The 27,872-nt window shown below is 44.1% G+C and overlaps 1 protein-coding gene across 2 annotated transcripts in view; it reads right to left on the reverse strand.

Annotated features, from left to right (window-relative positions):
- Window positions 1–241: 241 nt before the first annotated feature.
- The window catches only part of SHANK2 (SH3 and multiple ankyrin repeat domains 2), a 241,380-nt gene continuing 213,749 nt past the window's right edge, over window positions 242–27,872 (reverse strand). For both annotated transcript variants that reach the window (XM_062494312.1, XM_062494313.1), the window contains 4 exons: window positions 13,482–13,612; window positions 12,868–13,000; window positions 9,403–11,800; window positions 242–815 (listed from right to left, as the gene is read on the reverse strand). In XM_062494312.1, coding sequence (XP_062350296.1) covers window positions 242–815; window positions 9,403–11,800; window positions 12,868–13,000; window positions 13,482–13,612 — 3,236 coding nt within the window. The remainder of the gene's footprint in view (window positions 816–9,402; window positions 11,801–12,867; window positions 13,001–13,481; window positions 13,613–27,872) is intronic.

Raw genomic sequence — 27,872 nt, forward strand, 5'->3', positions numbered from 1 at the left:
CTCTCACATCTCCCCACAGCTTTGAAATAAAAATGGCCCCACTTCTTTAGCATCTTTAGGTTTGTGTTTGGGCATGTAGCAGACAGTCTGCATCACCTGAGTACCAGGAATTTCCATTTTCCCCCTCCCCCCCCCCCCCCCAATTTTGCTGGCACTCGCAGACAGACAAGGCATTTGGGGTATGTCAGTACCAGCCCATCTCTAGTTATCAACAGAAGTTTGTGAGGCAAAATAACTATTCTTATCTGTCCAGCAGCTGCTTCAAAGCTCTTTCTATGTTCATTCTGTGCCCAACTCTAGTCACTCCAAGGTCTATCAGATCTTCCTTCTGTAGATTTGGTAAATGTGTGCCATCTATTTCATTGTCCATAAATGTTTCTTTATGTTCACCTAAGTTTAGACTTTCCAACCAATCTGCCACATCTGGTTTAGTCCACAGGTGGACAGGCTTAGTTGTAAAAGGCTTATTTGAGATTGGCTGTTGTAATATTGAGGGAGAAGGAGACCTGCTGCGCCCTGTGGTCAAGCCAAATAAGTCCCCAGAAGGGGGCTGGCTGGGTAGGCTAAATACATCGGACAGAGTTGGAGAAGGAGATGAGGCTGAAGCAGAAGCAGTCAGAGGAGCAGGCAGGATGTCTTTATTAATCTCTGTTGGTGAAACCACAGGGCTGGGAGCGTGCCTTGCTCCTGAGGTCCTGCTGTCATAGTCTGGGGACCTGCTCTGCAGTGAGATCGGCTGGCTGGCTCCGGGTCGGACAGTGAAAGTGATTGTTGTACTTCGTGTACCTGAGACAGTACTCATGACTTCCGTGCTCCTGCAATTGCAAACAGACAGGCACAGTTAGAGCTGCTGGCCACCAGCATGGCCCCATCAGCACATGGTAATTACTGCACCAGAAGGCTTGGGTAGTTTCACATTTTAACTAAAGGTACAAAAATTGTATCTTTAACTCTTTCCCAGAGAACCAGCACCAATGGTAAGCCACAGTTAAAGACAAAGCCTTTGCTTATGAGCAGGCCAGTTAAAAACATCTTCCAGAGCACATTCTCTCCCTTTTTAATATCTGTTCCCAAATTAACTCCTGGTTAAATGAGAAATGCTGATGGAACAAGCACACGAGCACTTTGTGCTCCCTGCGAAGCAAGGAGTTGATCTTCCCTTTGCCAAGTGGGTTGGAACCTTTCAGTTCTGGCTTCACACACAACGTAGCTAATAATAGTAGTTGTGGAAAGTTTCAGGAGCACTGGACTTTGGATCTTCAGGTTTCCGTGAGTGAATTTTGCAGAATATTTGTAGTACTATTTGTTTATAGAACAAGCTGATCTTATTTTCCTTCCTATCATGTTTTAAACATGAAACAGTACTTCTCAGGTGCCTAAAACATCTCAGTGTCTATTTCCTTCCACAGAGAAATTATACTCTGGCAGTTTCACTACAAAACTAAGGAGATAAAATTCTTGTTCCTGTGCATGACCAGAGGTGATGTAGCTGGGATCAAGCTCTGCCTAAAGAAAATGAGTTTTAGATTACGAATGAAGCAGGCACGAACCTTGCTGAGAGGCTGGCTCTGATGCCCAGCCTGACAGGGTGGGTGAAGGAACACAACCCTCTGCTTCTGCCTGCTGGCTACAGAAGCAAATTTAGAAGGTTTGGGTCTGTTCGTGTCATCAAAACTTGACCCCACAGCCCTTACTCCCATGGCAAGAGCAGCGTGTGCACTTGGGGATGCTCCACAGAACCCTTGCACGCCTGGAGCTCCAGTGTTCTTCACTTCAGAAATAACCTGCCAACTGGCAAAACCTTCAGACAACCAATTCAAAGCACTTGCAGACCAAAGGAAGGGTTTATTTATCCTGGAAGCAATGCCATGGAGCCCAGAGGATGACGTGGCTGATGCTGTACTGAGATTTCCAGCGCAGACCCTGACAGAAGCCCTCTGTTTCTGAGTGCCACACTGTCCCCAGGCCTGGCCTGGCCTGCCTGGGCAGAACTGAGGATGGCTTGGGTGCAGGATGTCAGATGGAAATGCTTCCATTAATCCAGCAGATTCACTGCTGTGCAGAAAAGACCTCAAGGACCTTAAGGAAAAGCAGGGTAATGGCAATATGGGGCAGTGCTAACAAACAGGTTATTCATCCCTTTCTCCTCCACTGCAGCCCTAAGCTGCTGACTGTGATTCCCTGGCTGGCTGCTGGCTTCAGAGAGCCCTGAGAGTGTTCCCTGAATCACCCCTGGGGCTTTGGCACTTCACCACCAACCCAGAGCCCGGGGCAGTGCAGCTCTGCCACGCTGACATTCCTGCTCCCGTCTCAGCAGGTCCCATTCCAATAAAGCTCCCTGTCAGGACAAGAGCACTAAGAATAACTTCTGGGAGAACACACATCTGATTCACACCGACATTCCCACTGATTTCTCACAGGCTGCTCCATGTATTTCAATGGGAACAGGGGGATCTCTTTGGAAGATTGGTACTTCACTTAAAACCCGGTAGGAACAAGGCTTCCAGCACTTATGGCTTTGTAATTTAACAAAGAAAGGAAACACTTGGCAAGGTTCTTAGTGTTTCCTGTGATGTCTTTGGCGCCTAATGGCTCTCACTGTCTTCCAGGGCTGGAGCTAAGCAGCCTTACAAATAAAAAAGTCTGTGGCAAGAGACTACTGAATTCTGCTAACCAAGGGTGCAAGTTATTTCCATCTCCTTTACTTCTGCATTAGGAGCCTCACGCTCATTACTAAGGCATGATATAATTTAAAACCAACAAAAAGCCTGCTTTGACAAAGGTTGGGGTAGTGCTATCCTAGTGATGGCAAGAATGAGCTTTGCATTAATAGGGAAATGAATCCCTGATCTTTAACTGCAATCACCCTGCCACTTAACTTCCCTGTCTTGCAAATACTAGAAATTAGGGTTTTGTATTTACACCCATAGCGGCAAGATCAAATGGATGATGAAAATCCACCTTCTTTTATTCCAGGTGATGAAAGATAATTTCTACTGCTTGACTGACAGCTCCAGGCTCAGTGCTTTGCAACTCACTGTTGCTGCTTCTCCTCCAGACTGCTCCTCTTAAAAACTCCCTGCCCAGCCTTGTTCAGGAAATTACTGACACTCTTCCTTTAAATAAAGGATGTTAAGACAGTGAAACAAAAGCCCCAAAAGTAAACTCTATGCTCTCATTTGAAGTATTCCTTGGCTGGTGCTCCCTAACTTTCCCAGCCCAGTGGGCAGGAATAGCCGGGGTAAGCGAAGCATTCCAGGCATCCTGGTCCTTTGCTTCCTGCCAACCTGGATCAAGGCATTGGCTTCACACAGCTGCAAGCAGCAGCAGGAGGTCTGAGGCCATCTTGCTTTGTCCAAGCCAGAGGTTCAGGGCTGCTGATTATTAAAATAAAACTCTGGGATAGTGATAAGATTTTTCTTTTTAAATTTCAGCTGATTGCAGAGGTTTCAACACCAGCTCGGCTCGTAGCCATGTGAGTGCTCAGCTCTCGTGGCACAGGCACAGCCCTGGTGAAGCTCAGGGAAGTCTGCTGAAGCATTTCCAGCCTTTCAGTTCCATGCTTTTCACTCCAAGATTATTTTCCCATGTTCTTTTCCCCTTTTTACACCTTCCATATGAACTGCATCTTTCCATGCTGCACTGTAATTACAAGCCAAGGGAAAAAAACAAGGATATTTATGTAACTCCTATGCATCCTAAATTATAATTTATGACATCTCCCATACAATCTAGGGTGCAGACACAGCCTTGAAACCATCATCTGTCATGCATTTTATGGTTGATTGGTACCCTGGTCAATAAGGAGCAAGCACATTCCAGCTGGAGAGCAGGCATGGTTTGTTGTGTTTTGGGTTTTCCAGATTTTTAATGAGAGCAATTTCTTATGCCTTATTTGATCATCTGTTATCCTAAAGATGTTAAATTCATATTAAACCTGCCAAACCCCAAATTTCATTTTAAAAAAGGTGAAAAGTCCCATAATTATTTTAAATAAAATTTGCGCTATTAGAATCAGCATATGGTGGTAATTTATAAACATTTGCTGCTGTGAGCCTGCTTTGATTGCAATACCCATTATGTTGCCTCATATTAAAATTAAAATATATAACCTATATGTCACAACCATGTGGCCTCCAAGTATGAAAGCCACCAGCACAGCTTGTAGGCAAGAAATTCTTTTAAATTTTAAATTATATTTGCAAGTTTCAAATTTACTGTTAATATCAGAAGCAAATCAGTGCAGCAGCTCCCATGGAAAAAATAAAATCCCCACATCATTCTCAGCTCCTGGGAGCTCTTTTACCCTAGAACTTTCCAGAAGACTTGCTGGATCTGACACAGCTTTTCCATTGTATCGAAGTAAAACTTCTTAAACATCAAGAAGAACAAGAAGTGGAGTTCCTGTATGAGGGTACTGCAAGAAATTAAATTCTTGGAGGCTGCATAAACCCCAAGCTTCACCTTTTAATATTTTTACTTTGTTGTCAGAGGCAAATTGCACGGCAGGAGAGAAAGCCAAGAATTGTCTGTTTTGGGGGCAGGTGAAGAGCAAGGGCTGACGTGAGGACTGGCAGGAGCCAGAGCTCCTCACAGCAGTGTTATTTTGAGGAGAAGAATTGAGAGATGCTCGGCGTCTGCTGCCAGTGAGGAACAATTGTGAAGGCCTGTGGGAGTCTGTCTGTGCAGGAGCAGGAGTTTCCATGTGAAATGTCTGGAAAGCAGAGGGAAGGGGATGACGCTGGGCCAGAAGGCAGCCTCAGGCCTCTCTGCTTGGATAACTGCAGGGAAAAGGGGAGATGGAAGGAGAACTGGGGGAACCCCACAGCTTTCAAGGGCAGAAGACGACCCCATGGGCTGGTTTGTCTTTACTTTTAGCCTCACACAGGTGTGTAAAACAGTGTTAATCATCCCTACCCACCCCTCCACCTCCCAAAATGTGGCAGAATCTGGACATATCTGAAAAGTCCTGCCCCTTGCTTAGGTTCTCAGACACATTCAGTAATCTGGTCTTAGGTGCTCATGTTACCAACATATTTTCTGAGTACTCCTCTGATGAATGTGGCTCTTATTTCACCTTGAGATGACATCCTAGGTCCCATTTTGGGATGGCTACCATTTCTGGATTAGGGCGATCTAATCCACACTGCCCTGTGAGAAACACAGTCACCACCAAAGTCACTGAAATGCAATAACAATGAGTGAGCATTAAAAAGCAGCAGAATGTACAATATAGAATAGTCCATGCTTTATGGTTGGCACTTACTTCATGGCACTTCAGCATGGCCCTCCTCTGACAACAGCAGTCATGACAGCAAATAAAAATGACAAAATGGAATGACTGAAACACTGCAGAAATCACTGACAAAGCAAGCAGTCCTGTGAAATTGGCTGGCAAACAGTTAACGATGTGAAATGAGTCTAATGGGAGAGCAGCAAGTGAAAAACCAAGGCATTTATTTCACCCTCTGCCAAACCCAGACATCCTTTACGATAAAACAAATGTAGGACCAGTCCCTACAAAGGACTCATATACTAAGTTCTGTTCTGCCTTACCTGTTTGTGGAAGAATAAAAGGAACTTTTCCAGATACTCACTAACAAAAAATAATTTATTGATGGCCAATACCAGTGGCCAGTTTCACTTTTAAAACTTGCTATTCCAGCAGAGTTCAGGTTACTCTTCCTAGAGGACTCAATTCCACAGCATCCTCCGTAACTCCCACATTTATGATGAATATTTCCCACCAGCAGCAGTGATGCCAGCGTGACCCAGAAGCCATGGGATTGCGCAAACACAGCTGGACAAACACAGAAAGACTGGGAGTGTTTCTCCCTCTAGCAAGGCCATGGATCATTTCAGCAGAAGATGTTGCTCCTTATCCCTTATCAGTGCTCCAGAGGCACGGAGGGAGGGGGATGCTGTGTTCCCTGGGGGGCTGAGCTGTCTGTCCCTGGCAGCCCCCGGGTTTGTCCTGCCTCAGCCACACAGCCTTCAGCCCCTGGGTCTCAGGGGCTGGCACCTGACGGTCGTGCTGCTACGTGAGTGCCGGGTCACAGACGGAACAAACGCTCCTCCTCTCTCCCAGGGAAAGCCCTGCTCTGCTCTTCTCCCAGTTCTGTCATCAGCTCCCTATAAAAGCCAGGGGCCTCTCAAGTGGACTTATAGCACTGCTGTATTTATGGCATTGCGGAGGACATGAATAAACCAGCTAAAAACCTCTGTCAGCACAACTGATGGCCATAATTCCTCAAAGTAAACGGTGGTCAAAATTTGGAGTGGGATCTGGAGCTCTATTACTGAACCTTGCGATCAAACCCTTTAACTACTTTAATTTGTACAAAGTAAGCAAGCACATCCTCTCACTTCTTCCTTCTTTCCCTTCTCCTACTGGGCTCCTTTTTCCTATCCCATGGGCTGGTCACTGCCACTGAGGAGCAGATGGTTTCCAGCCAAGCATTTCCATGCTCTATTTAAAAATCTTGAAGCTCGGTGTCTCCATAAGAACCATGGGAAAACTATAAATACACCATGGAAAATGACTGCTAAACCAAGGTGCAGGAATAAAAGCATGTTTAGGGTGGCTTTAATGTAATCACTGAGAAATGTTGATCAGGAACATAGAATGATCTCTTCCTAATCCTCATTTATCTAAAACACAGAAGGTTTTTCAGCCTGCAAACTATCTGCAGTTTAATTCACCCCTGTGCCACCCTACCAGGGCAATTGCCTTGAGTGAAGCCCAGTTTTACATTTACTGGCTGTGCAAAGAGAAATTCCTAGTGGGATTTGGGATTCCAGTCTGGTCTGTAATTTCATGTATGGCCCCATAAACAGATACAAATTTTTAATTTCATCAGGCTGCCTGTTCTGCGAAAACCACCCAAGCAAGCCTGTGAACACCGTTCCCATTTATAACACTTCCCAATCCCTTTCCTTGGCTGAAGGATAGGAACAGGCTCATTTATTAACACTGCTCTGTTCACAGAGCTAACGAGTTGTTCTTTAATTTAGCAGAATCCCTGCTTTCCGTGAGGCAAAATTCCATGTCCTTTCTAATGCTACCTCACAGGGAGAGGCTGCAAGCTCAACAATTGGTTGTCATAAGCTTTAGAGTATTAGAGGGAAAAAATACCAAGGAACTCCAGGAATTTTACCTTTGAAATTTAAATGTTAGCTTTTACACCTGAAATTTCTACAAGACGGTATTCCTTGGTCATAATATTTGACAGCTTTATAAAAAAACTGTGTCAGTCGTGCAATCGGGCTAGAAAGGCTGTAATTTATTTAACTTTTAGAGAGATAAAGCAGGAGTAAAAGCAGTGAAAAAAAAAAAAAAACCCACAGGGCTTCTGATTCCACAAGTGAACATCTCCATTTCTATCTCTCTGCCTTACCCTCGCTGAGATGAAAAGACACTGCCTGCAGCACCTTTTCAAACACACTTCCAGTGTCTGTAGATTGCTGGCTCTCTTCTGCTGTCTCCCCGATTATTATTTGCTTAAAAAAGAAATCCTAAGCAACTTCTCCTGGTGGTTTTAGCAGCTTCAATCCAGCTCATAATTAAGAAGTAATCACATCAGTTTGGGAAACAGCAGGAAACAAAACCCAGCGCTCTTGTCTCCTGTTCCCACTGGGAATGCTGTGGAGGTGTCATTTTCTCCCACAGCCAAACAACAGCCAAGAGTTTTGCTGCTCTTTGCCACTGCCAGCTTATCTCATTTATTCCCTCCTAGGTCTTTTGACACCTCCACATCCCAGGATCCTTTCTCCAGTTTGCAAAGATGAATGTTTGGGTTTACTTTTCAGGGAAGAAGCAGGATTGCAGCCCCATTGAAATAATGCTTGGGGTGGGGTTTTCCCCCATCCCCAACAACTGAGCCTCTGCGCTCCATAAGGAAGAGGTAGTAATTTGCCAAAGCTGAGTTAGAAAACTCTAAAACCTTCAAGGACAGAAAAAAAAAAAGCAACATAAATTTGTAACATTATGCCAGCACTTCCTCTAAAAGGTAACATATGGGGCTACTTCTGCTTGCAGAACAGTTTGCTTTTCTGCACTGAAGTGTTATAGATTTTCAAGTTTTCCCTGCCCTTTATACCGTTAAAAATGCATTTTCACAAAAAAGGTATTTCTATTTACTTCTACTTTTCATTTTGTTCTTAGTTATGAGAGTACTTTGATATATTTACAGTGCATTGCAGTCAGTGGCCTTGGTAATTTTCTAATAAAAGAGGGATGCTAAGGATCTCCACTGTAACCTGGAAATACCTTTCAGTTTAAAAATAAAAGCTGATAAATATTATTATACACATGAAGCTACAGACAACACGTTCATAGGGCTTAACAAGAAACATGATCAACATCTAGCAAAAATAACGTTGCTGTTTTTCATGTATGAAGGGTTTTCCTGCAGAACCAACTCAATTTCTGCTCCATCTATTCAAGTGCCACTGAGAGGAATTCCAGAATTTTCTTGGTTTATTCCCATTTCTCAGTTCTAAAAATTGAATTCCCTCACCGTCACCAGTTTGATGACTTCCATCCTGCAGGAAATAATATCTAACTGTGTGATGCTGAGGCTGTGGATCACACTGTTTTCTGAATGAGCAATCTTTGCAATCAGCAGAGACACCCTTCCCTTAAAAACAAATGATCTTCATGCTTGCAAAGTACAGCAGCTTTCCAAAGGCTGAGCTATTTATTATCCACCAGAAGAATTCTAACAAAATTAACTGAAGTGGCATATTTATTAAAAAAAAAAAAAGCCAACATGGTGTTTTTGCAAAAAAGAAATATCTCAATCTCCTAATGAAACTTTCAAAATTACCTTTTTTTTTTTTAAATAACTGTGGATTTCATATTATGCCCATATTCCATACAGATGTGGTTTCGTAATAACATGGACAGTGCAAAGTTATCTTAATGAGCAGACCTCTGAAATACTTTATGATGAAGTAGATTAGGAGAGGTCTCAGCATGAATCAAATGACACCACACAGCGAATGCAAAGCAACCCTTGGCAAAAACACTTTTTAGCTGTTTGAAGCCAAAATACCTCATGGGACTGAAGAAAAATTAAATTATCACCCCATTTTTTAAGGAAAGAAACTAAAGAGAAAAAAATTAAAGAGAAATCTAAGAAATTCACATCAAAACAACCGAAAGGTTTGTGCAAACCTTGAAGTTGAAGGCTGAGAAAACTCCTGTCCTATCATGAAGGCAACACAAATGTTGACAGAATAAAAAATTCTTGCTTGACACAGACTATTGGTTAAGGAAATACAGAGTACGCTCTTCTTTAATCTATGTGATTTACAGAAGAAGTTAGCAAATGGAAGGAAGAATAAAATAAAAGCCAAGATCAAGCCTTTTTAGAAAAATATTTGGTTAATTACTTTTACCTTGTACTGAGACTCGCAGTTTTCGTTCCAGTGGGTGACTCCAATCCCTCCCCTGGCTTTGAGGATTTCTCTCTGTTCATTTGTTGGAGTATTGAGTTCAATTCACTAATGACATTAGCCTTGGGGCCTGAGAGAATCGGGCTTTTCACCTCCGGCACGTCCCCCCATAGCTTGGATGTCCTTTGGGGGACAACTTTTGCCAGGTTGGGCTGGGCACTGATGGGAGGCGGGGGCGGAGCGGGAGGAGGGATCACAAAGCTGTCTACAGTTTCCTCGATCAGCGCATCCTTGTAAAGTGCATTGCTTTTGTTGATTATGGGCTTCATTTTTGGCTTAGGAGGTACTGGGGGTTTGTCCACCAGAAATGTTTGCCCATCTGCATAGACTGTACAAGTATCCACGTTCTCCCCCCCTTCCGAGGATAAGGTAGAGATGCTGGACACCGTTGAGATAGTGCTGGTTGTCTCTAGGTGATGGTCACTGCTGCTCCGACTGTCCACCTCCTCGATCCCAGAGTCAGTGACGTTGTCGAAGCTGTCAGGGGGTGGCAGGAAGGAGGCAGGCAAACAGTTTGAGAGACCCACTTGCTTTTTGCCATCCAAGGAGTTTGCTGGCTGGCTGGGTGAAGGGGTGCCGTTCTTCCTCTGGGCCATCAGGTCTGCCAGCGCCGAGCCGGGCACCACGCGGTCGTCGGGGATGTCGAAGCTGTTGGCAAACTCCAAGGGAGGGGGCAGCGGCTCGGTGAACAGGAACTCCTCGTCGATGTCCACTGAGGCCAGGGGCGGCGGGGGGATGCGGAAAGGCAGGATGACGGGGTCGTCCACAGAGCTGGCGGCCACGATGGTTTTGCAGGGAGAAGCCGGGGGCTCGGGCGCGGCAGGGACGCTCAGCTCGCTCTCCGCTTCCTCGCTGCCCTCTGGCCTCTCTGGTGGGGAGTGTTCAGGGCTCGGCTCCATCTCAGCTCCCTTTTCCTCCTCATCCTCAGGTGTATCATCTGACTTTGCCGTGTCCACTGTGTGCACCATCAACAAGCCAGCTGATTTTTGCTGTGAGGTATCCACAATGTTTATCAACATGTTCTTCTTCTCCTCAGCTTTCTTTTCTTTCCCTGCATCCATCTCATACTTGTTCTCAGTCTCCTGCCGTCTCAACAGGCCACGGGTATTTTGCCTGCTGACAGTGGCAGTAACAGGAAAAGTCGTTTCCATGTTGGGTCTCAGCTTGGTGTCGATGTAAAGCGGTTTGTTAAGGTCGGTTTTAACAGTGTCCCCTTTGCCTGGAATCTGCTGTGTCTGCTCTTTCATGGCTCTGTCCCTGGCAGAGAGTGCAAGGGCAAGTGGTGAGTTTGGATCCAACAGCTTCCCTGTGACTGGGTGGACGTAGCTATCTGGGCCGGGAGCACTCGTGGGCTTGGCTGCCGCTGTACTGTTGTCAGTACCTTTCATTTTGGATGCAGCATTCAATGTCCTTGAGTCGCTCTGGTTGCTGGGCTCGTTGCTGTTAAAAAGGTTTTCGGGCTCTCTAGGGGCAGGGATGGGAGATGGCGACATGAGCTGTCTGAAACCATCCTCACTGCTGAACATTGCCTCCTCGGTGAACTTGGACTGCCTCATCCGTGGTGTTGGTGGAGTTAATCCAACATCCTCGTCTCCCAGGTCTGTGGAGAGGAAGGCTGGGGAATTGCGCCTGGCTTCCAGCCTCTTTTCCCTGTCCCTCACAGCCCCTGCGATGGCTGCTGCGAACGGGCTGCTCACTCCCAAGCTGTCGTCGGGCCGGAGCTGTCCGGGCTGCTCTGAAGACTGAGGATCGATCTCCATGCTGCTCCCTTGGCTGCTTTTCCCGCTGCTGCTGGTGGATGGCTCTTTGACGATGATGGTTGGGATTGGAATAGAGCAGGTCTTTTCTGGGCTGTCCTCCACGTTGGATTGTTTCACCAGCATCCCCTTCCGCCTGGCTGGCTTGGCTGGCACGTAGACCGCTTTGCTGGCGATCTTCCCAACCTCGGAATAGGGGTTTTCTGGCATCTGGCCCCTCTTGCTCCTGAAATTGGCCTGAGCTGCGGCACTCCGGTTGTACAGGTCTTCCGAGTCCAGGGAGTATCGGTCCAGCTCCCGCCGGTAATAAATCCCTTTGTCCCTTATCATCGTCCCCACACTCTCGGGCCTAACCAAAGAGATTTTTGCACCTGAATTCTGGTTAAATGGAGGTTTGATCGTTCCGTAGCTCCGGGCTGTCAGGGATTTGGGGGAGTTGTACAGAGAGGGAGAAGGTGGCGGCGGTGAGGGAGGTAAGGACTGTGGTGGAGGTGGGATATCTTCAGAGGTGTCAGGCATTGAAAGACTCCTGGTAAACTTCAGCATAGGAGGGGCCAGAAACTGCCGCTCTTCCTCTGTTATTCCTGAAAAATCAGAGAGTGCATTTAAAACACTGCCACATCCACCAGGACCCCTCACGCTCTACTATTTCTTCATCCAACCCAAAATTCCAGGGTGCATTCCCCACGGCATGAGGAGCAAGCAAAATTCCAAAAGAGGCCTCTAGGTTGATCCCCACCATAATCATTCTTTCACGTTGGATATCCCAGGTGCCAGAATTTAAAAGGATGCTGTGGAATTTTAATTAAACGGATCTGTGGGCAAATGTTTGGGGTTTGTATATCATCAAGGTGCTGCAGGAAAGCACATTTTCTTTGAAAACTATTGAACAGGGAAGACATTCTGTGCAGAGGAGCTGCTTTTGCCTTGCTCCATCCAGCACTCAACAAACGCATAGAATAGAACAATTCAGAAACCTAATGAATTTTTAAGATGCAATTGAAATTTAGCAAAGGGACTGTGAAGGTCCTAGTGGGGAAAAAAAACCTATAATGTTGCTTTTCAAAAGATATTATATCATTAAAAATATGGCTTTTAACATAAACAAACTGGGTAATACCGAGATATTTTGGATGCTAATTTTACAGCAGCATAATGTGTTTCTAAATTGATGAAAGTCACTGCTAAGATTACTAACAAGAACAAAGAAAGCCCAGATTTGGGCTGCTCTTTGTTTCTTTGTTGTAAAAACACCTGTAGCCTTCATTTGAAATGAAAAAAAAAAAAAAAGGTTTCTTTTCGTCTATTTGATCAACAGGATTTCTTTGTAAACTACACAGCATTACAATGCTTTCACCTCAATAACAAGGAAAAAAGGATGATATTTTGGCCTAATGTTTTGCAAAAGGCTTGTACTGATCTTTTTTTTTTTTTGGTCCTTATTATAGGGAACATTTTAAAGAAAATAACCAAATAATAATTCCATACTTGCCAAAAAGAATGTGGAAATCACATCACCTTAAGCACAAACTTCTTTTCTCATGAGCTTTGTATAAAGATTAAACAGCCACTCACCGGGATAAAGATGTCGCAGAAACACACTTTAGGAAAGACTCAAAGTTACTAAAAGTATGCTATTAATGAACAAAACCACACAAGAGAGGCATTTTACCTATAGATTTTTGTCTTCTCATTGTACCCCGAGGTATACCCAGAAAAGGACCTTGAGGGCTCCCTGGGACAGTGGGCGTCATCACAGCAATACCCTGTCTCTCATACATGGACTACAAAAGAGCAAACAGAAACCCCAACAGCATTAAAGCATGAAAGTCTCTCCCACGTGGAAATAATGCCTCATCCATTAGCCCTTTCACTGAGACTTCTTATGGAAAATAATAAATCTGGGGGTACTTCTGGGGAGGAGGAGGAGGAAAGAAAGGGAAGGCTGAGCTTTGTTTAGACACTGATGAAAGGACAGCAGCTGTATGTGGAGTTTGTTGATATTGTTTACAAGGCAACAGCTTAATGTGAGTACTGGAAAACTATGTCCAAAATGCAATAAAACCAGGTTTTCTTTCACCTGTGAAGTTTTGTAAGATTAAATTCTGCACTTGAATGATGCAATTTCAGAGTTCTGGCATTTATTTTTTACTGCGTGCTATAGTATTAATGTCAATTTTTCCCTTACAAAGCATTGAGCATTATCTAATCAAGGAATTAGATACATCAGTAGGATTAAAGCAGTGCTTCGTGGCTCCCACTCACATTCATATCTGTAGCTGAGGGAAAACATCTACTAGAAGGCCGCTGTTTTATAGTTGCCACTCTGGAGTCCACAGTTGCATTGTCTGCAATTCTTGATGGCTTGGAAACTGGCACTATTTCATCCACCTTATCTGTAACATAAAAGCAATCAGTAAAATAAATATCACTTGTCCAAAGAAACTGAAAAGTTAAGTATTGCAAGGTCAAAGGAAGAGATTTACTTTTCAAAAAAATGCAAAGAAAAAGTTTTTTTGGCATTTTAACAAGGCAACGCTTGAGCATCATAAGTCGTGCAAGCCGAGCACTTTTTATTGCTGCTACATAACATGCATGCTTTAGTTTTAAGCCTGCATGCATTTAATGTTTACTTAGTGTGACTCGAAAAACAATCCTCTTCTTCAAACCTTCAAAATGTGAAGGGAGAATATCTATATAGAAATGGAAAGAAGACCTTTAGAAATAGTGAATCCGTACAGCACTGTTTCAAATAGAGATAAGCAGACTGTACTTAGCCATCAGAATTTCAGTGATATTTTGGACAATAACAAGTACTCCAGAAGTGCTCTTTTTATGCCTATTCTCCTTAAGTAATCACATCTTGATTTGTTCACACTCTTGGACTTTTAGGCTACCACTGCTAACTGCATCCTTTGTTCAAAAGAAACTTTTATATGCATTTCTGTTTCTTTGGGGTTTTTTTAAACTTCTTTTAGTAACTGGATAGTTTGGGAATGTATTTAGTCGTGGTCAGAAGCAGACCAAAAATAGGCAAAGTCCAAATCTGAATGAGAACTTCAACGTTTGGATTTGGGACTCAGATCTTCTGCATGATGTGATGGTAAAATACAGGGGAAAGTTTAATCAGGATATTCCAAAGCTGAGTGCTGGTGTTAGCCCCATCTCCAACTTTGGGCACAAACAAGGTTCATCAGCATTTAATACAAAATATTATTCCTTTGCACTGAAGACCTCCAAGTACAGTATAATCAACTAATTATTGCCTGACAGCTCCTTTTTTTTCCCCTTCTACTGCTACAAAACCAAGGCACAGAGAAATCAAATCACTAGCCCAAGCCACCAGGAGAGTTTGAGTTTGGAATCTCTACTAGAATCCAAACTGGAATCACATCAACAGCTTTCCTTACTACACCTTCCATTGCATTTGCTTGCCTGTATCACATTAATTTAGTGTCTTTTTCATTGAAGTTTCACCAAAACTAGGATTAGTTGCATAGCCTGTGGCATTTCTGTGAGTGGAACACTTCAGCCTGGCTCCCAGGCTTCCACAACACGAACCAAAGCAATGCTGCTTTTCAGCAATTAGCTCCATCTCCCAAACAATCAATTACTTGTCAAACAAGGATAGTTACTTCATTAGGATACTACAGACTTAAAAAAAAAAACAACAAAAACAAACAGGTTTTTGGTGATCTAGAGCTGGTGTTACTATGCCAAGTATTGTATTTAGGGATTTAAATTTTACCTCTCGCTGGAGGGCAGTGTGCTCAGGGCCCTGGATATTGATACAGATGGGAATAAGACAGGAGGAAAAGAGCTTTTGATCCTGCTAAACAGTAGATCTGGCTGATGCAAGGATGATATTTTAAACAGGAGAAGAAGAGACTGGAACTTTTAGCCTTTTGGTTAGGAAGAAGGTTGTCCTAGAAGTGGATATTCAAGTGTCACAGAGGGTCAGGGCTTGAAAGGAAAGGCTGAACAGGACCAGTAAGCTAAACACTGCTGAAAACTCACAAGAATAGTGTTGCTGTTTCAATTGTAGTTAGCATTCAAGTCTTTTCATTGGTCTGCTTTATTTTTTTTTTGTGGGTTTTAAATCATCCAGTGGAAGGAGAAAAGGAAAAAAATTCTTAAAATTGTCACACGTATTCAAAAATAAAAAACAACTTCATGTCACATTTCATAAGGCTTTGTAATACAAACTTCTGAAAGAAAAATATCTGCACTTCTGCTCAGCAAAAGGCATCAGAAAGCAATGGTATAACCATGAACATTTACCCTGTACAGCAAAAAAATATGGCTGGACTGCAGAATGGTACTCAGGGTATCTATCACCAAGAGCTTCAACTGGGCAGAGATTTCCTCTTAAGGCTCTCTCACCCTTGCTCTCATCCCAGAAGCCAAACTAATCTTTGGGATACAGAAAGAAGGAAGCCTTGCAAAGTGAAGCACTCAAAATCTGCACATGAGAAACAGAAATATACCATGTAAGAAGTGATCCCCTTTATTTTGAACAGACACATGTAACCAGATACCCATTCAGACAACAAAAAGCTACAGGGAAAGAGCGATGAGGCCATGACAGACACTTGGAAAAGCATGAAAATATTTGTTGGGGATGAAACATACATACTCTCCAACTGCACTGAATTTGCTAGACAATCCTAAAGGTCAGATCCTGGTTTTGGATCTGACTAAAATATCAGTTGGTACCAATTCTTAAAACCATCTACTATTTCCATGTGGGGAAATACCCCCTGATTTTGTGTGAGTTTATTGCAGATTTCTTGTCTGTAGAGAGGTTTTCAGTCCTTCTCACCCTATGGCTGCTCCCATTTGCCACATTTAGCCAAAGCACTCAGAAATGGGAGAGGAGGGCGGGTTAAAGCTTGAGCTGCTTTGCAAGGAACATTTTAGGGCTTCGTTGCGTGGTACTTCCAACAGCAGCACTGAGTTCCTTCTCTTGCTCTACTGCCCTTGGATCAGAAGGCAAAGGTAGAGCGGAGGTTGTCATTTTGGAGCTACTACAACAAAAAATGTGAGGCTACAGAAGCAGCCAGCACGTGGAGACTGATCCTAAATGGCAGCAGCTACATGGCGGGTCCTGCAGGAAACGTCCAAATCTGAACGCCTGGCCACAACTGCCCCACCCTGCTGGAGTGAAAGCACCACGGGAAACAAAAACATCCTCACTGTGTTACCAAACGTGCTCCTCAGGCCAAGGAAATGGACTGGATGAACCACAGGTAGCCTCACTCAGACCCATCCCAGAGAAAGAAGACGTGTTGGGCCAAACCTTCACTCGCCTGTGCCTAGAGCTGTTTGTCTCCACAGCACCTGAGTGCAGACCACTCCTGCACCTGAACCACACGTTCCAAATGTACTCCTACTGGAATAATTAGTCAGGCTCACTAATTAGCTCTCTTCCCAACCTCCTTGTGACCTCAAATACTCTGCAGCACGCACTCCTCATACCAACGAGAGGGGAAGCTCACAAGCTCATGTTGGAAACTCCCTGAAGATAACTTTACAAATACCTCTGGAAAAAGAGAGAGAAAAAAGCCACAAAAAGGATGCAAAAACTGGCACCTGCTGTGAGGTGTGTTGACAGAGTGGCCCAATGAAGCCTGCCTCCAATGGGATTTTTAAAAGGAATGCAGCTGGATGAAGGTCAGAAGGAAGGAATGTGGGAAAAGCCTGCACTGGAGGTTGGCCATGCCAGCTGCATTTCCTGCTTGAACCGGTCGTTTAGCAGAGTACAGCCACAAGCACACACACACACACACATTTTTACAGGAGCAGTTTGTGGCTGGCTAGTAGAGTAACAAAGTCTGATCTGTTTTGCTCTGAATAATCTCAGCCTTGCTGGAAGACAGGGAAGAAGAGTCTACGTCTCACTGGCCAGAGAGCATGGCTTAGTTGTAGTCACAGAAGAGGATTTTCAGGCCTATGATTATTCCCTGGCATTTTCCATAGAAACTGCTCTGCACCTTCCTGAGAAGTCACAACGGCGTGTTGAGAGTCAAACACAGGAGCCATGCTACACCTGTGAGAACCTGTCCCCACAGCTCCAGGGGCTCCTGGGAGCAGCATCCTTCCAGAGAACTGTCAGGAATACCACATGTAAAAGCCAGTCTGATGCCTCTGCATGCATATAGCAATTTGAGTGCCACTATATTAAATTCCCCCGAGAGAGGCAGCACCAACAGATATAAACAGATATAAAGTAATTTATTGCCAAAGTGCGTTTCCATCTGCCCTGTTGGGTTACCCATGCCCTGCTCAGGGTGCCAGCCCTCAGGAAATTGGATGGCCTAAAGGCACAGAAAGTAGTTGTGTTTTATCACGATGTAGGTCTCGTCTCTGATGAAAAGCTCTTAATCACAGAGAGTAGCACAGTACCCAACAGCATGTTATGACTTTTACGTTCTCAAGAGGTCTGGCTGCTAGGCAAGATGCTTTTTCTTTTTCTTTTTTCTTTTTCTTTTATAATTAGTATCTGTGATAATTACAGGGGACAGTCTCCTCCTAACAGATTTGCTGCAGGAGATGGCTCTTATCCCCTTAGAACACATTGCTTAGTGACTCCTGTTCCAAATCCCCAGACTCTCTCAGAGGAAAAATTATAATGCTGCCCATCAAGCCACCAGATCCATCATCAAATGAACTTTGAAAACGAGAGTCAGGTGCCCAGATAGATCTGGTGGCACACCACTACACAGCCCCCAAAAGAGAAACATGAGGTATGATCCTGGCAACATTACTTATTGTACAACAGCCAAGACATGTGGATTAGCTCCACCGAGGGTCTTAGGAAGTGAGCTGGTGAGACCCACAGAGGATAAGAATGGTCATGATCCAGTACAGGCTATACCCCAACACCTCAGGCTGGCATGCCAGAAACACCAGGCAAAGACTGATCGAACACAATTTGGGAGGCGAGTATTGCCAAGACCTCTATACTTACCACCAGGTCCCGAGTGCTTGCTCAGAGGGGGTGGGATAATGGAGAAAGAAAACTCAAAAAACAGCTGCCTCAAGAAATGACTTGTATTTGTAAGAAAAGCAATGAATGCCTGGCACAGAGTAAAAAAATGCTCGTATGAAGTTAAAGTGAAAGAACAGAGGCAAATGTTCTTCAAATACCAGCAGCACACATCGTTAACAGTGCAAATATAAACTACAAAATGTTAGACTAATCTAGTCAGCCAGAATACAATGTTAGCCAATGTAGGAAATGGTTGAACTCTGCCACCGATGGCCTTATGGCTAAGAATTAAAAGGACAGGCACATTAAAAAAAACTCTAAAAATCCTATGGAGTGGTTATTTTTTCTTCCCTCCCCCTTTTGCCTGGCGTGGAGGCATGGGCAGCGAGGCCCTCTCGGTTATGGCTCTCTGCAGCCGGCCACTGCGACAAGGCAGGGTGGCCTGCGGCGGGTCGCGAGAGTCGCTCGTCCCTTCGGCCCCTGGTAAGCACACAGTGGAGGATGCCACTGCGTCCTCACCAGTCCATGTCGAGGCACACGTCAACTCGACATGGGGGGTGGCTCTTTGGGAGATGCGCGTTTCGAGGACCTGCGTCCTCGGCTGCTTGAGGAAAGCTAAAATCTCTGACAGGTAGTTATGGATGGCTCTTGTGGAGGTAGCCACAATGCCCAGCTGCAGCTCCATACGGCCCATGGACTGGGACATGAGACCCATGGACTGTGCATGCTCCCTCTTGATATTTTCCAGCAGCTGCACAATCCTACTGTTGGTTTCCATCAACAGCTTCTCTCCCTCTGTTAGCTGGGGCTGCCCTCTCCAACCCCGATCCCTAGGGACAGGCTCAACACCGCAGCGCTCTTCATTCATCTCATCATTTCCCTCCTCCTCAGGAGAGTCACTTTCAAACTGAGGAGTCCTACTGAGTGACTGATCCCCGGGAGACTGTATGTCCATGGTGCACTCCGGAGTCCGCGCTGGCGTTTGAAATCCCTCAAAATCCTCCCCAACGTTGCTGTGCGTTTCAGATGAGGACAGCGGCCACTGCCAGCTCTCTGTGGTCCTGGCTGGCGAGTCTTCATCAGAGGCAGGCACCGAGGATTCCTGTTCTTCGGCCGGCGTGGACAGCGAGCTCCCTCGGTGATGGCTGGCTTGCCCCGAGGATCCAGGAACCTCCCCATCTTGCTCCCCAGTGACATCTGGCAATCAAATAGAGGAGCAACAACCACTGTATCTGAGGCCAGGCAGATGGAGGTATCTACATGCATTGGACAACACATAGAAAGAAGCCAGTTGGGAAGCCAGAGTGTATGTGTTTGGGCAAACGGAAGGGCGGACTAAAGTTTAGTGACTGCATTGGGCACGTGGCAGTTGGCGTCACTAAGCACGTTTGATCTCAATGCACACTGTCCTGTACCCAGAACACACACAGCCATGCTGCATCCCAAGGCAGGAGCTACCAAATTCCCCTCAGCGTGACTGTGACAGGAAATGTCAGTGAACCTAGCGAGAAGCTCACCTATGCACTGCAGTGGTGTCAGTCAGAAATCCCTGGGACGAGCTCAGGGCCAAGGGTCCAATTGAGCTTCCTGGGGTGCCAGATGTGCTCCACCACTGGCTGAGGGCAGCCCTTTGTTGCTCTGAAGCACTGCTGGCTATCTTCACTTTTGTCCGACGTCTCACGTCACCCCCACCCAAAATCTCTCCCAAATCACTGCTGCAGCGTGACAGTGGCCGTCCATGGGATTATCCCCTGAGCAATGCCCTCCCCAACATTTGCCATATTTTCCTTGCTCTCTTCTCCAAACAGTAGGAAATGCTATCTGAGGGCATTGCTCACCGGGATCTCTTTGTCTCCTGGAAATGAACTGAGTTTTGCCCTCCCCTGGCTACCTCTTCCCTTGCCTGAGGGTGTGTGGCGGAAATCTGGGTGCAAGTGCTTCCCTGTGGCAGCTGTAGAGCAAAATACCCTCCCAAAGAGCAGGAAAGGCTTGGGCTTTTGCACCCACAGGAATCACCAGCTCACAAGGGAGCGTGATCTGCTCAGTTCCATATTGCACTGCTCTACATTACGTGAGACTGTGGCTGGGACTCTGTACACTTTCTGTTACTTCACATACAAAAAAAGGAGTAATTTTTTTTTTTTCCATTTTTTTGAGGGGGGCCAATTTGGTCACGAGAAATCACCCTGGGGCAGTGCGGCTGAAGGAGGCAGCCCAAAGCCCAAAGCCCTGCATTCCCCATGCTCAGGCAGGGGACAGCTGAGAGAAGGGCTGCTGTTGGAAGGGTTGTGACCCAAACCAGCTGCTGCTGCTCAAACTGCAGTGGCCAGATCAGTGCTGTGCCTACTCTCTGTCATCTCAGCCTTGAAAAAAGCTTTTTGGGTGTTTTTAAGGTTTAATTTCTGCTTTTTGAAATACTGCTCTTCAGACTTCAGTGGAAGCTGTAAGCTTGTATCTGCAAGGTGTTGCTGAGGTCATGTTAAACCATATTTTTGGTTCTGTTTATGAATCAAAGCAGGATTTTGTTCAATTTTTAAAAATTATTTTATGTGAAATATAATGAAATGAAAAGCTTTTTCTGACAGACCCAAGGATTCCTCCTCCTATACCTCAATCCCTGTCTACCACAATGTAGTACTCATTATTTCTACACCCATGTGCCTGCAGTATCATGGTGCTCTAAAAGGGATTCTGTGTGACTTCATTGAACGATGACTTTTAAGTGCTAAAATAATGGATATTATTCGTGCATTTAGCATATTCACTACTTCAAAGTATTCACATTCAAAGTATTCATATTCTCTCTGCGTCTGGCTGGACTGTCCAGTTGCATGTTTTATGGAAAGTGAGGATGAAATTGTATTTGTAAAAAGGCATGAGCTCCTTATGAAAATGAATTTTAGGGACAAACTGTCATGCAATCATTGGCTCTTCCACTCCCTGGAGATTTGAAAGGGACTATATGAACCTAACTAAGAACTGCTTCTTCTTTGGCAATTCTTCTCCTGCTTTGTCTAATACAGCCATAGCTGCATTCCTTCATTAGCAAAGCTCTCTTAACAACTACAGTGTAGGACCGTGAAATTATTTCTCAGCATTCTCCTACCTGAGTACACATAAAAAAAAAAAAAAAAAAAGAACAAAAGAAACAGGGGACCTACTTTTACCACACAAAGCAAACACACACTTCAGTTAAAAGTCTATGGAATCGGAGTGAGGTAAGGGATCATAAATAATTATTCTGGTAGACCCACTGGTCATACTGAATGTCTTGGCATTTCTTCTGACATGTCAACTGAAAATTCCCCATATTTGAAAACCCCATTTAGCTGGTAAGTGTTCTAAACAGAGCCCACATAACAACTGGCAAGTAAGTAGAACCAAACTATACTGGAAGTCATAAACAGAAGCAAAACTAAATCAAAAACCTCCAAACTCCACACTGACTTATGAATATTTCTGTAATCATTCTGTTATCACTGTGTACAGTTTGCTCAGATTCAGGGGGACCAGAACACATTTGTTATTTGTGCATGTCTACATATTTGCCAGAGGCTCATGAAGCAAAAACTTCTCTGAATATGCGCAGTAATAAATTTTTTTGCAAAATTCCTTATGCCCTATGAAATGTTGCCACTTGCCATTCTCCTAATCAGTCTTTTCAGCCTTTCAGAGCTGAAAGAACAGCATCTGGCAATCAGTGACCAATGACACAAATGACAAAAAGCAAAGAGTCTGTGAATACCCCTGGGCAGAAGGTTAATTGCGGAAACTCTTGGCGAATACTTCTGAATAATGAATACATGCACAGGCTTTAGGTTAGGTTGGCAAACTTGGCTGGCAATGAGAAGGAGGAATAACCATCACTGTTATTTGCAACAAGGTGTTCAGCATCTCTCAGCAACTCTGTTTTCTGGAAGCTTTGGGAAGCATTGCCATGGGGCATGGGGAACCGAGGGTGGGTTACAGGCATGGCCTTCCACAAACTTTCCTTCACAAAGGAGCAATCATGGGAAAATTGCCTGGAGGCCACTGGCTGACACCACCTGGATGAACATGTGCATCTCTCCCCAAGAAATCCATTCCTTGGTGACCAAAAGTCACCCTAAATTCTGGGTGGATCTTGACCAGGTTGGTTGCAACAGTGCCTAGGCTGGGGCTGTGGGAGAGGTGTGCCAGGCACAACAGGGGCACTGGAAAACTGGGTTCAGCCAGAAACTGTCCTTAGGTTTAAACAGCTGACAGAGTGACCTCAACTAACTGCCTTTAACTCCTTGTAAAAGGGGTCACTTCCAAAAAAAGAGAGGCCACTACAACTGTGATGTCACAATCGGCCATGAATCAAACCATGCACCAACATGGCTGACCTCACTTGGTTGCTAATTTTCTTAAAAAAAAAAAAATCTCTTTCTTTTCAAGCTTTAAATACAGTGGGTACAAAGAAGCACAGCTGGCTTCCTTGGGTGTGAAGCAAAGGGAAGAGGTCAGATTCCCTGATCTTTCTAGCAATTTCCACCTGACACACCATTCCTACATGCAGCATTTTGCTCACAGTGATAGATATGACTTGCAGGCAAAACAGGTCACCTCTGTCTTTAAAAGGCCTCTTTACACCAAGTGATAGCAGACATCAAACCTGCAGCCTCTAAGGTTCATGTTCCTAACTTCATGTCCCTTGCTCTGCTGGGGCAGGACTTCCATCCCCATCCTTAAATGGCCAAAGAAGGGACCCAGGAAGTAGCATGCAAATGGGCTAAAGGGAGCAGAAACATCAGGAAGTCAGCGACCCACTGCACTTCAGCTTTAGTGTTTGATCACTGGGGGTACAAGGCAGTTATTTCCAGAACCCCTTGGGATTCATGGGCTTCTGAAGGCTGTTTCTTGTTTTACCTCAGTGACTCTTTCGTGTTTAAGGAAAAAAGAGAAATCTGGTATTGAGGGGGGTCCATGCAATAGGAACTGGTGAGCCTCCACCAAAGTCCTGACTATCTCCCTTTCTCCCCTGTTGGACAGGTTCTCAGTTTCTGCAGAGGAGCAGAATCTGCCACACAGATTCTCTGTTCCTGCTGCCTATCCAGGTGTTTCCCTGGGCTGACACAGAGCCTGGTCTGACATGGTGGATCAGCAGGTGCTCCTGGAAGCCACAGGAGAGCTGCTCCAGGTGTGCCTGCAGGGGAGAGCTGCGGTTTGCCCCATCCTGCCCTGAGCATGCTGATCAAAGCCAAGTTTATTCCAGCCTTTAGGTTCATGAATATGTCCATTATTTTGGAGCACTGCTGTTCCACGCGGTCTCCATGCACCACAACGTTTGTTACCACTGAGAGCCCTTCATGTTGGTCATTAGGCATTTTTAGGATTATAGCAATTACTGGGTTGAGATACACAGAGAACTATTGAATGGTTGATTCAGCTGCAGGGGTAGAGGACTGAGACAGAGGCCAAGAACAGAGCAGGGCTTTGGATATACACAAACTTTAGAGACATCAGAAGTATTTCTTTAACTTTTGGTCACTGAAGAACATTTGAGATTTATGCCTGTGTTGTGCCTTACCTGCCACTTGGACTGGCAGCTGATCCCTCCCCTGAGATGTGCTGCTCTTTAAGAAGCCCTCCTTTTGAAATCCCACCATTCCTGTTTCACCTCTGCTACCGGATCGTTGCCTTTTCCATTATCTTTCCTTTTCAGACTGCCCACCAGCGGAGCTGCTCGGGAGGGCTGGGGCACGGTCTCTTCCTGCTGACAGACAGGTGGGTGGAGATGTCCCTTGGCCACAACAAGTGGGCCAGGAGCTCAACAACAGCGGGAACACAGCGGGGGAGCTTCCCGGGCCCTGCCTCTGCTGCTCTGGACCTGGGCCTCTGTCTGTATCTCATCATCCCTCCTGGGGTGGGTGCATTTCTCAAACTGCTTAGGTACCAAGGTGATAGGTGCCTTGTAAATACCTAAGATAGATACAGACAGAAACTGTACCAGGCACATTATGCAACACTTCAGACAATGCCAATGGCACCTCAGTGCTGTAGGATCACCCACCTGGTCCAGCATCTGCAGGCAAATACTGGGCACAAGCATTTTTCCTTTGGAAAAGTGATGGGAACACAGGACATTCATTCTTCCTTGGTGGCAACAGGTTTGGGCACACAGCCCTTAGTGTCAGGCACTGCACATGCAAGGGTTTTGTTCCATCGCCTTCCCTAAATGCGAGTTTGCAGGTTTAGTTTAATTTCCTTCGTTAGTGGACAAAATTTGTTTCCTTGTCAATAATCTGCAAAAATGGGTTACAGAAGCAGCACCAAAACTAAAGGAGTGGTCTTCATGTGTGCCTTTTCGAAATGCAAAGAGGTTCTTTTAAGCTACATAAAAATACGGCTGTGCTGTTTCTTCTATCTTACAAATTCTCTTTTTTCCCCCCAATTTATTTTCTTTTAAAGTACAAGTAGCTTGTTTATAGCATGAAGACCAGGAGTGATTGTGCATATAATTAAGTTTCCATGTCTGGGAAAAACAACAACAAAAAAACTCACCAAACCAGCATCTAAATCATGTAGATGCAATAATATGCAGTGCATTCCTTTTAGGTTTTTGGCACTTTCCATATATATGCCAAAGGCCTTACCTCTTAATCTGTAAAAGAATAGCTGGGAAGTAACTGGATAAAAACTTCAGGGTGAATGTCTGTGGGTAGGAGAGCTACTAAAGGACAATTTGGGCAAACAGTGGGTCTGGGGATCTGGGCAAGGCTTTCAAAGAAGCAGATGAACAAAAATTCTAGACCATCTTTCCAGTGCTAATGGGCAGGTGAGAACCTACTGATTTAAAAAGAGAGTTTGGTCAGACCACAGGAGGTCATCTGAAAAGGTTACTTGGCACAGAAGCAATTTCACCTGACAGTGCCCCTGGGGAAATAAACAGGTGACTCCTGTTTGTTTAAAATGGCTAAAAATGGATCTGTGCCCACTGAGAACAAATGGCTTTCTTTTTAGCTCTTCAAACAGGATCAGATGTTTAAAAATTCATCAAAGACCCAAGTAGGTAAAGTATAACAAGGCCTTCAACACACCACTGAGTATTTAAAGACTAGCCTTAGCTAAAGCATGGATTCAGAGTAAGGACATTAAAGGTAAAGCTCTAAATCAAACAAAATTAGAGGAAAGAAATAACAAGTTCAGCCTACAGTTACGTCCTGTAAATGTATAGTTAAAAATATACAGAAATGGAATGACCTGAATTTTCGTGTGGACAATTAGGCTAATCTTCATCAATCTGCCACCACTATATTTTAATCTGGAATTACCTTCTTGCAGCCCCATCCCAAATTAACAATTTGCAGGATTGTGCTTGAATCACAATGCTCAAACCACACATTTACCATAGTGCAAAAAACAGGTAGAGAATATTACTTTAGCAGTCAGCATAATGAGGAAATAATAAAAGCACTCTGCAATACAGGCAAACACAAAAAGCACTTGAAACACTTTCCTTCCATGAAAATTAACTAAAAATATTTGTCTGTCATCTGGGAGAGTATAAATTCCACAAAGTACTCTAAAATAAAATAAAATAATAAAAATATATAAAATAAATCAATAAAACATAAAAACTTTAGTAGCTAAAATGAATCATTTAACGCTATCTATAAATACCATTACATGATTTATAAAAATGCTTTGTAAGTATTCACAATAAAGAGCTCTCAAAACTTTCTTGGAGGAAAGCCTTATTTGTGTTTCTAGGGCTGAAAATAGCTTCAAGTTATTGCACACAAGTCACATTTACATATTATAACCACACCTTCAAAAGTAATTTTTAAGGAAGGCAGAAAATAGATATGTTCAAATTCCTTTCTAGAGATACAATTTTCAAGTACCAGCTCTTTAACAGCATGTTCATTATTAAGGAAATAATGATACAGGCATTTAAAATACACCTGCAATGCTGAAGCCTTGCAATTCAGCCTACCTTGAAAGAGGAATGGTCATTGTCTAACAGTGGTTTCTGTTCAAGAACAAAAACAAAGCAGAGAATATAGTCAATACCCACTCCTACCCTGCAAGCCAGGTGGAATTTAAGTGGCACTTTGAAGTTCTGTTTAAGAGACAGCATTTGAAAATTTGGCCTAGTCACAAAAGAAAGGCAATCAAATCAAAGGAACCAAAAAGAAAGTGGAGGATCTAAGACACTTGCAGCCTTCTCTGGTCTTACACTTAACTCTCACGCTTCCACACCGAGGGGAAAAACCAAACAAACTATGAGGAATTATCTAAAAACATTTATTTTTAATTAGATTAGAAATTAATTAACATGGGTATGTGAACATTTGAAGAAAAAAGAAAAAAAAGAAATAGCAGCAAAGGGAGTTTTGAGATGAGGGAGATAAGTCCTTCATCTCCCTGGCTCCTGAAAAAGAGAGAGAACACATTAAAAGTGCTGAAAGAGTTTTCCACTGCCCTAACTGTGCCATGTTGGGAAACACATGCAATTTTAACTGTTCCTCAAGCCTTCATGATTTTGAATATATGCTTAGATATTAAACTGATAATATCTGAGCATAGTCACACTCACATAAACCAACGTATTTAACGGGTCTCTTTGCAAATGCTACAAACCCCACATTTTCTGTAACACTTACAATTCCTTTTCCGACTTCTTTTATACCATTGTCTCGTTTGGCTGATGCAGAAAGGTTTTGAAAACCCTTTCAATTACAGTCCTGTAGTAAAGAAAAACAAGTATCATGACAGGGCACTACATCCTCGGGAATAAGCTGATAGATTCAAAATAATAACAGTGTAGGTGAGAACACCCACACAGACTCAAGCAGCCTCTACTCAGGATTCCCATTTCCAAAATGTTAAACCATCTCATGAAAGGTAAATCCCAGTCTGAAGATGTCTTTAGTACCAGTCACCTACTAAGTTTGGATTCTGTGGCACAAATTGCTAGTCCGCATATTGCCAAGTTATTTTTTGTGGAAAACACAGGTTTAGCATTGTTCCCTTTTTGAAACATGCCAGTTTTCAATACTTTTCTCTCACAAAATGTTTTACAAATACTTATATTGTAGCCACGGTCCTAATCCTACACTTATACTGCTGTGGACTCCCCCAAGTTACACTACAAGCCATAAAATCTGCAACCTCGTTGCACCAACTACAAATGGGGCTGGCATTTCTTCACACAGACTTGACAATTCCACCCAGAGTCACTGCTTTCTGCTTGAGATAAATGACAACCCGATGACAACCTCTTCCTCATTACTACACTGCCACCTCATTAGAATTTCAAATACGTAATGTGAATCAGTTACTTACAAGGGATAACCTTCAAGAATTCTTCATGAAGCCTGATGCCTTTTGCTCTCATCTTCTGAAATAGTGTCTGGTGAAGATCTGAAAACCTTCTTCCTACAGAGAAGCACTGCGGGTGCTGGGAGCTATCTCAGGAGCTGCTGTGGTGAGTGCTGTAAAAGTTGCTTTGGTGGTATTCCCATTGTTCCCTGCAGACAAATCTCCATCATCAACTCCACCACAGTGAAATAAAAAAAGTGAGTTTTGAACCCAGATGGCTTTGGGAGTGGTCTCTTCAAACAGAACAGAACACTGTGAGCTAATCCACTGCTTGGCATTCATTTATATATATTTGCTCTGCAATTTCATTGTTTCAG

Source organism: Cinclus cinclus, chromosome 6 (assembly GCF_963662255.1).
Source record: "Cinclus cinclus chromosome 6, bCinCin1.1, whole genome shotgun sequence".
Classification (NCBI taxonomy): domain Eukaryota; kingdom Metazoa; phylum Chordata; class Aves; order Passeriformes; family Cinclidae; genus Cinclus; species Cinclus cinclus.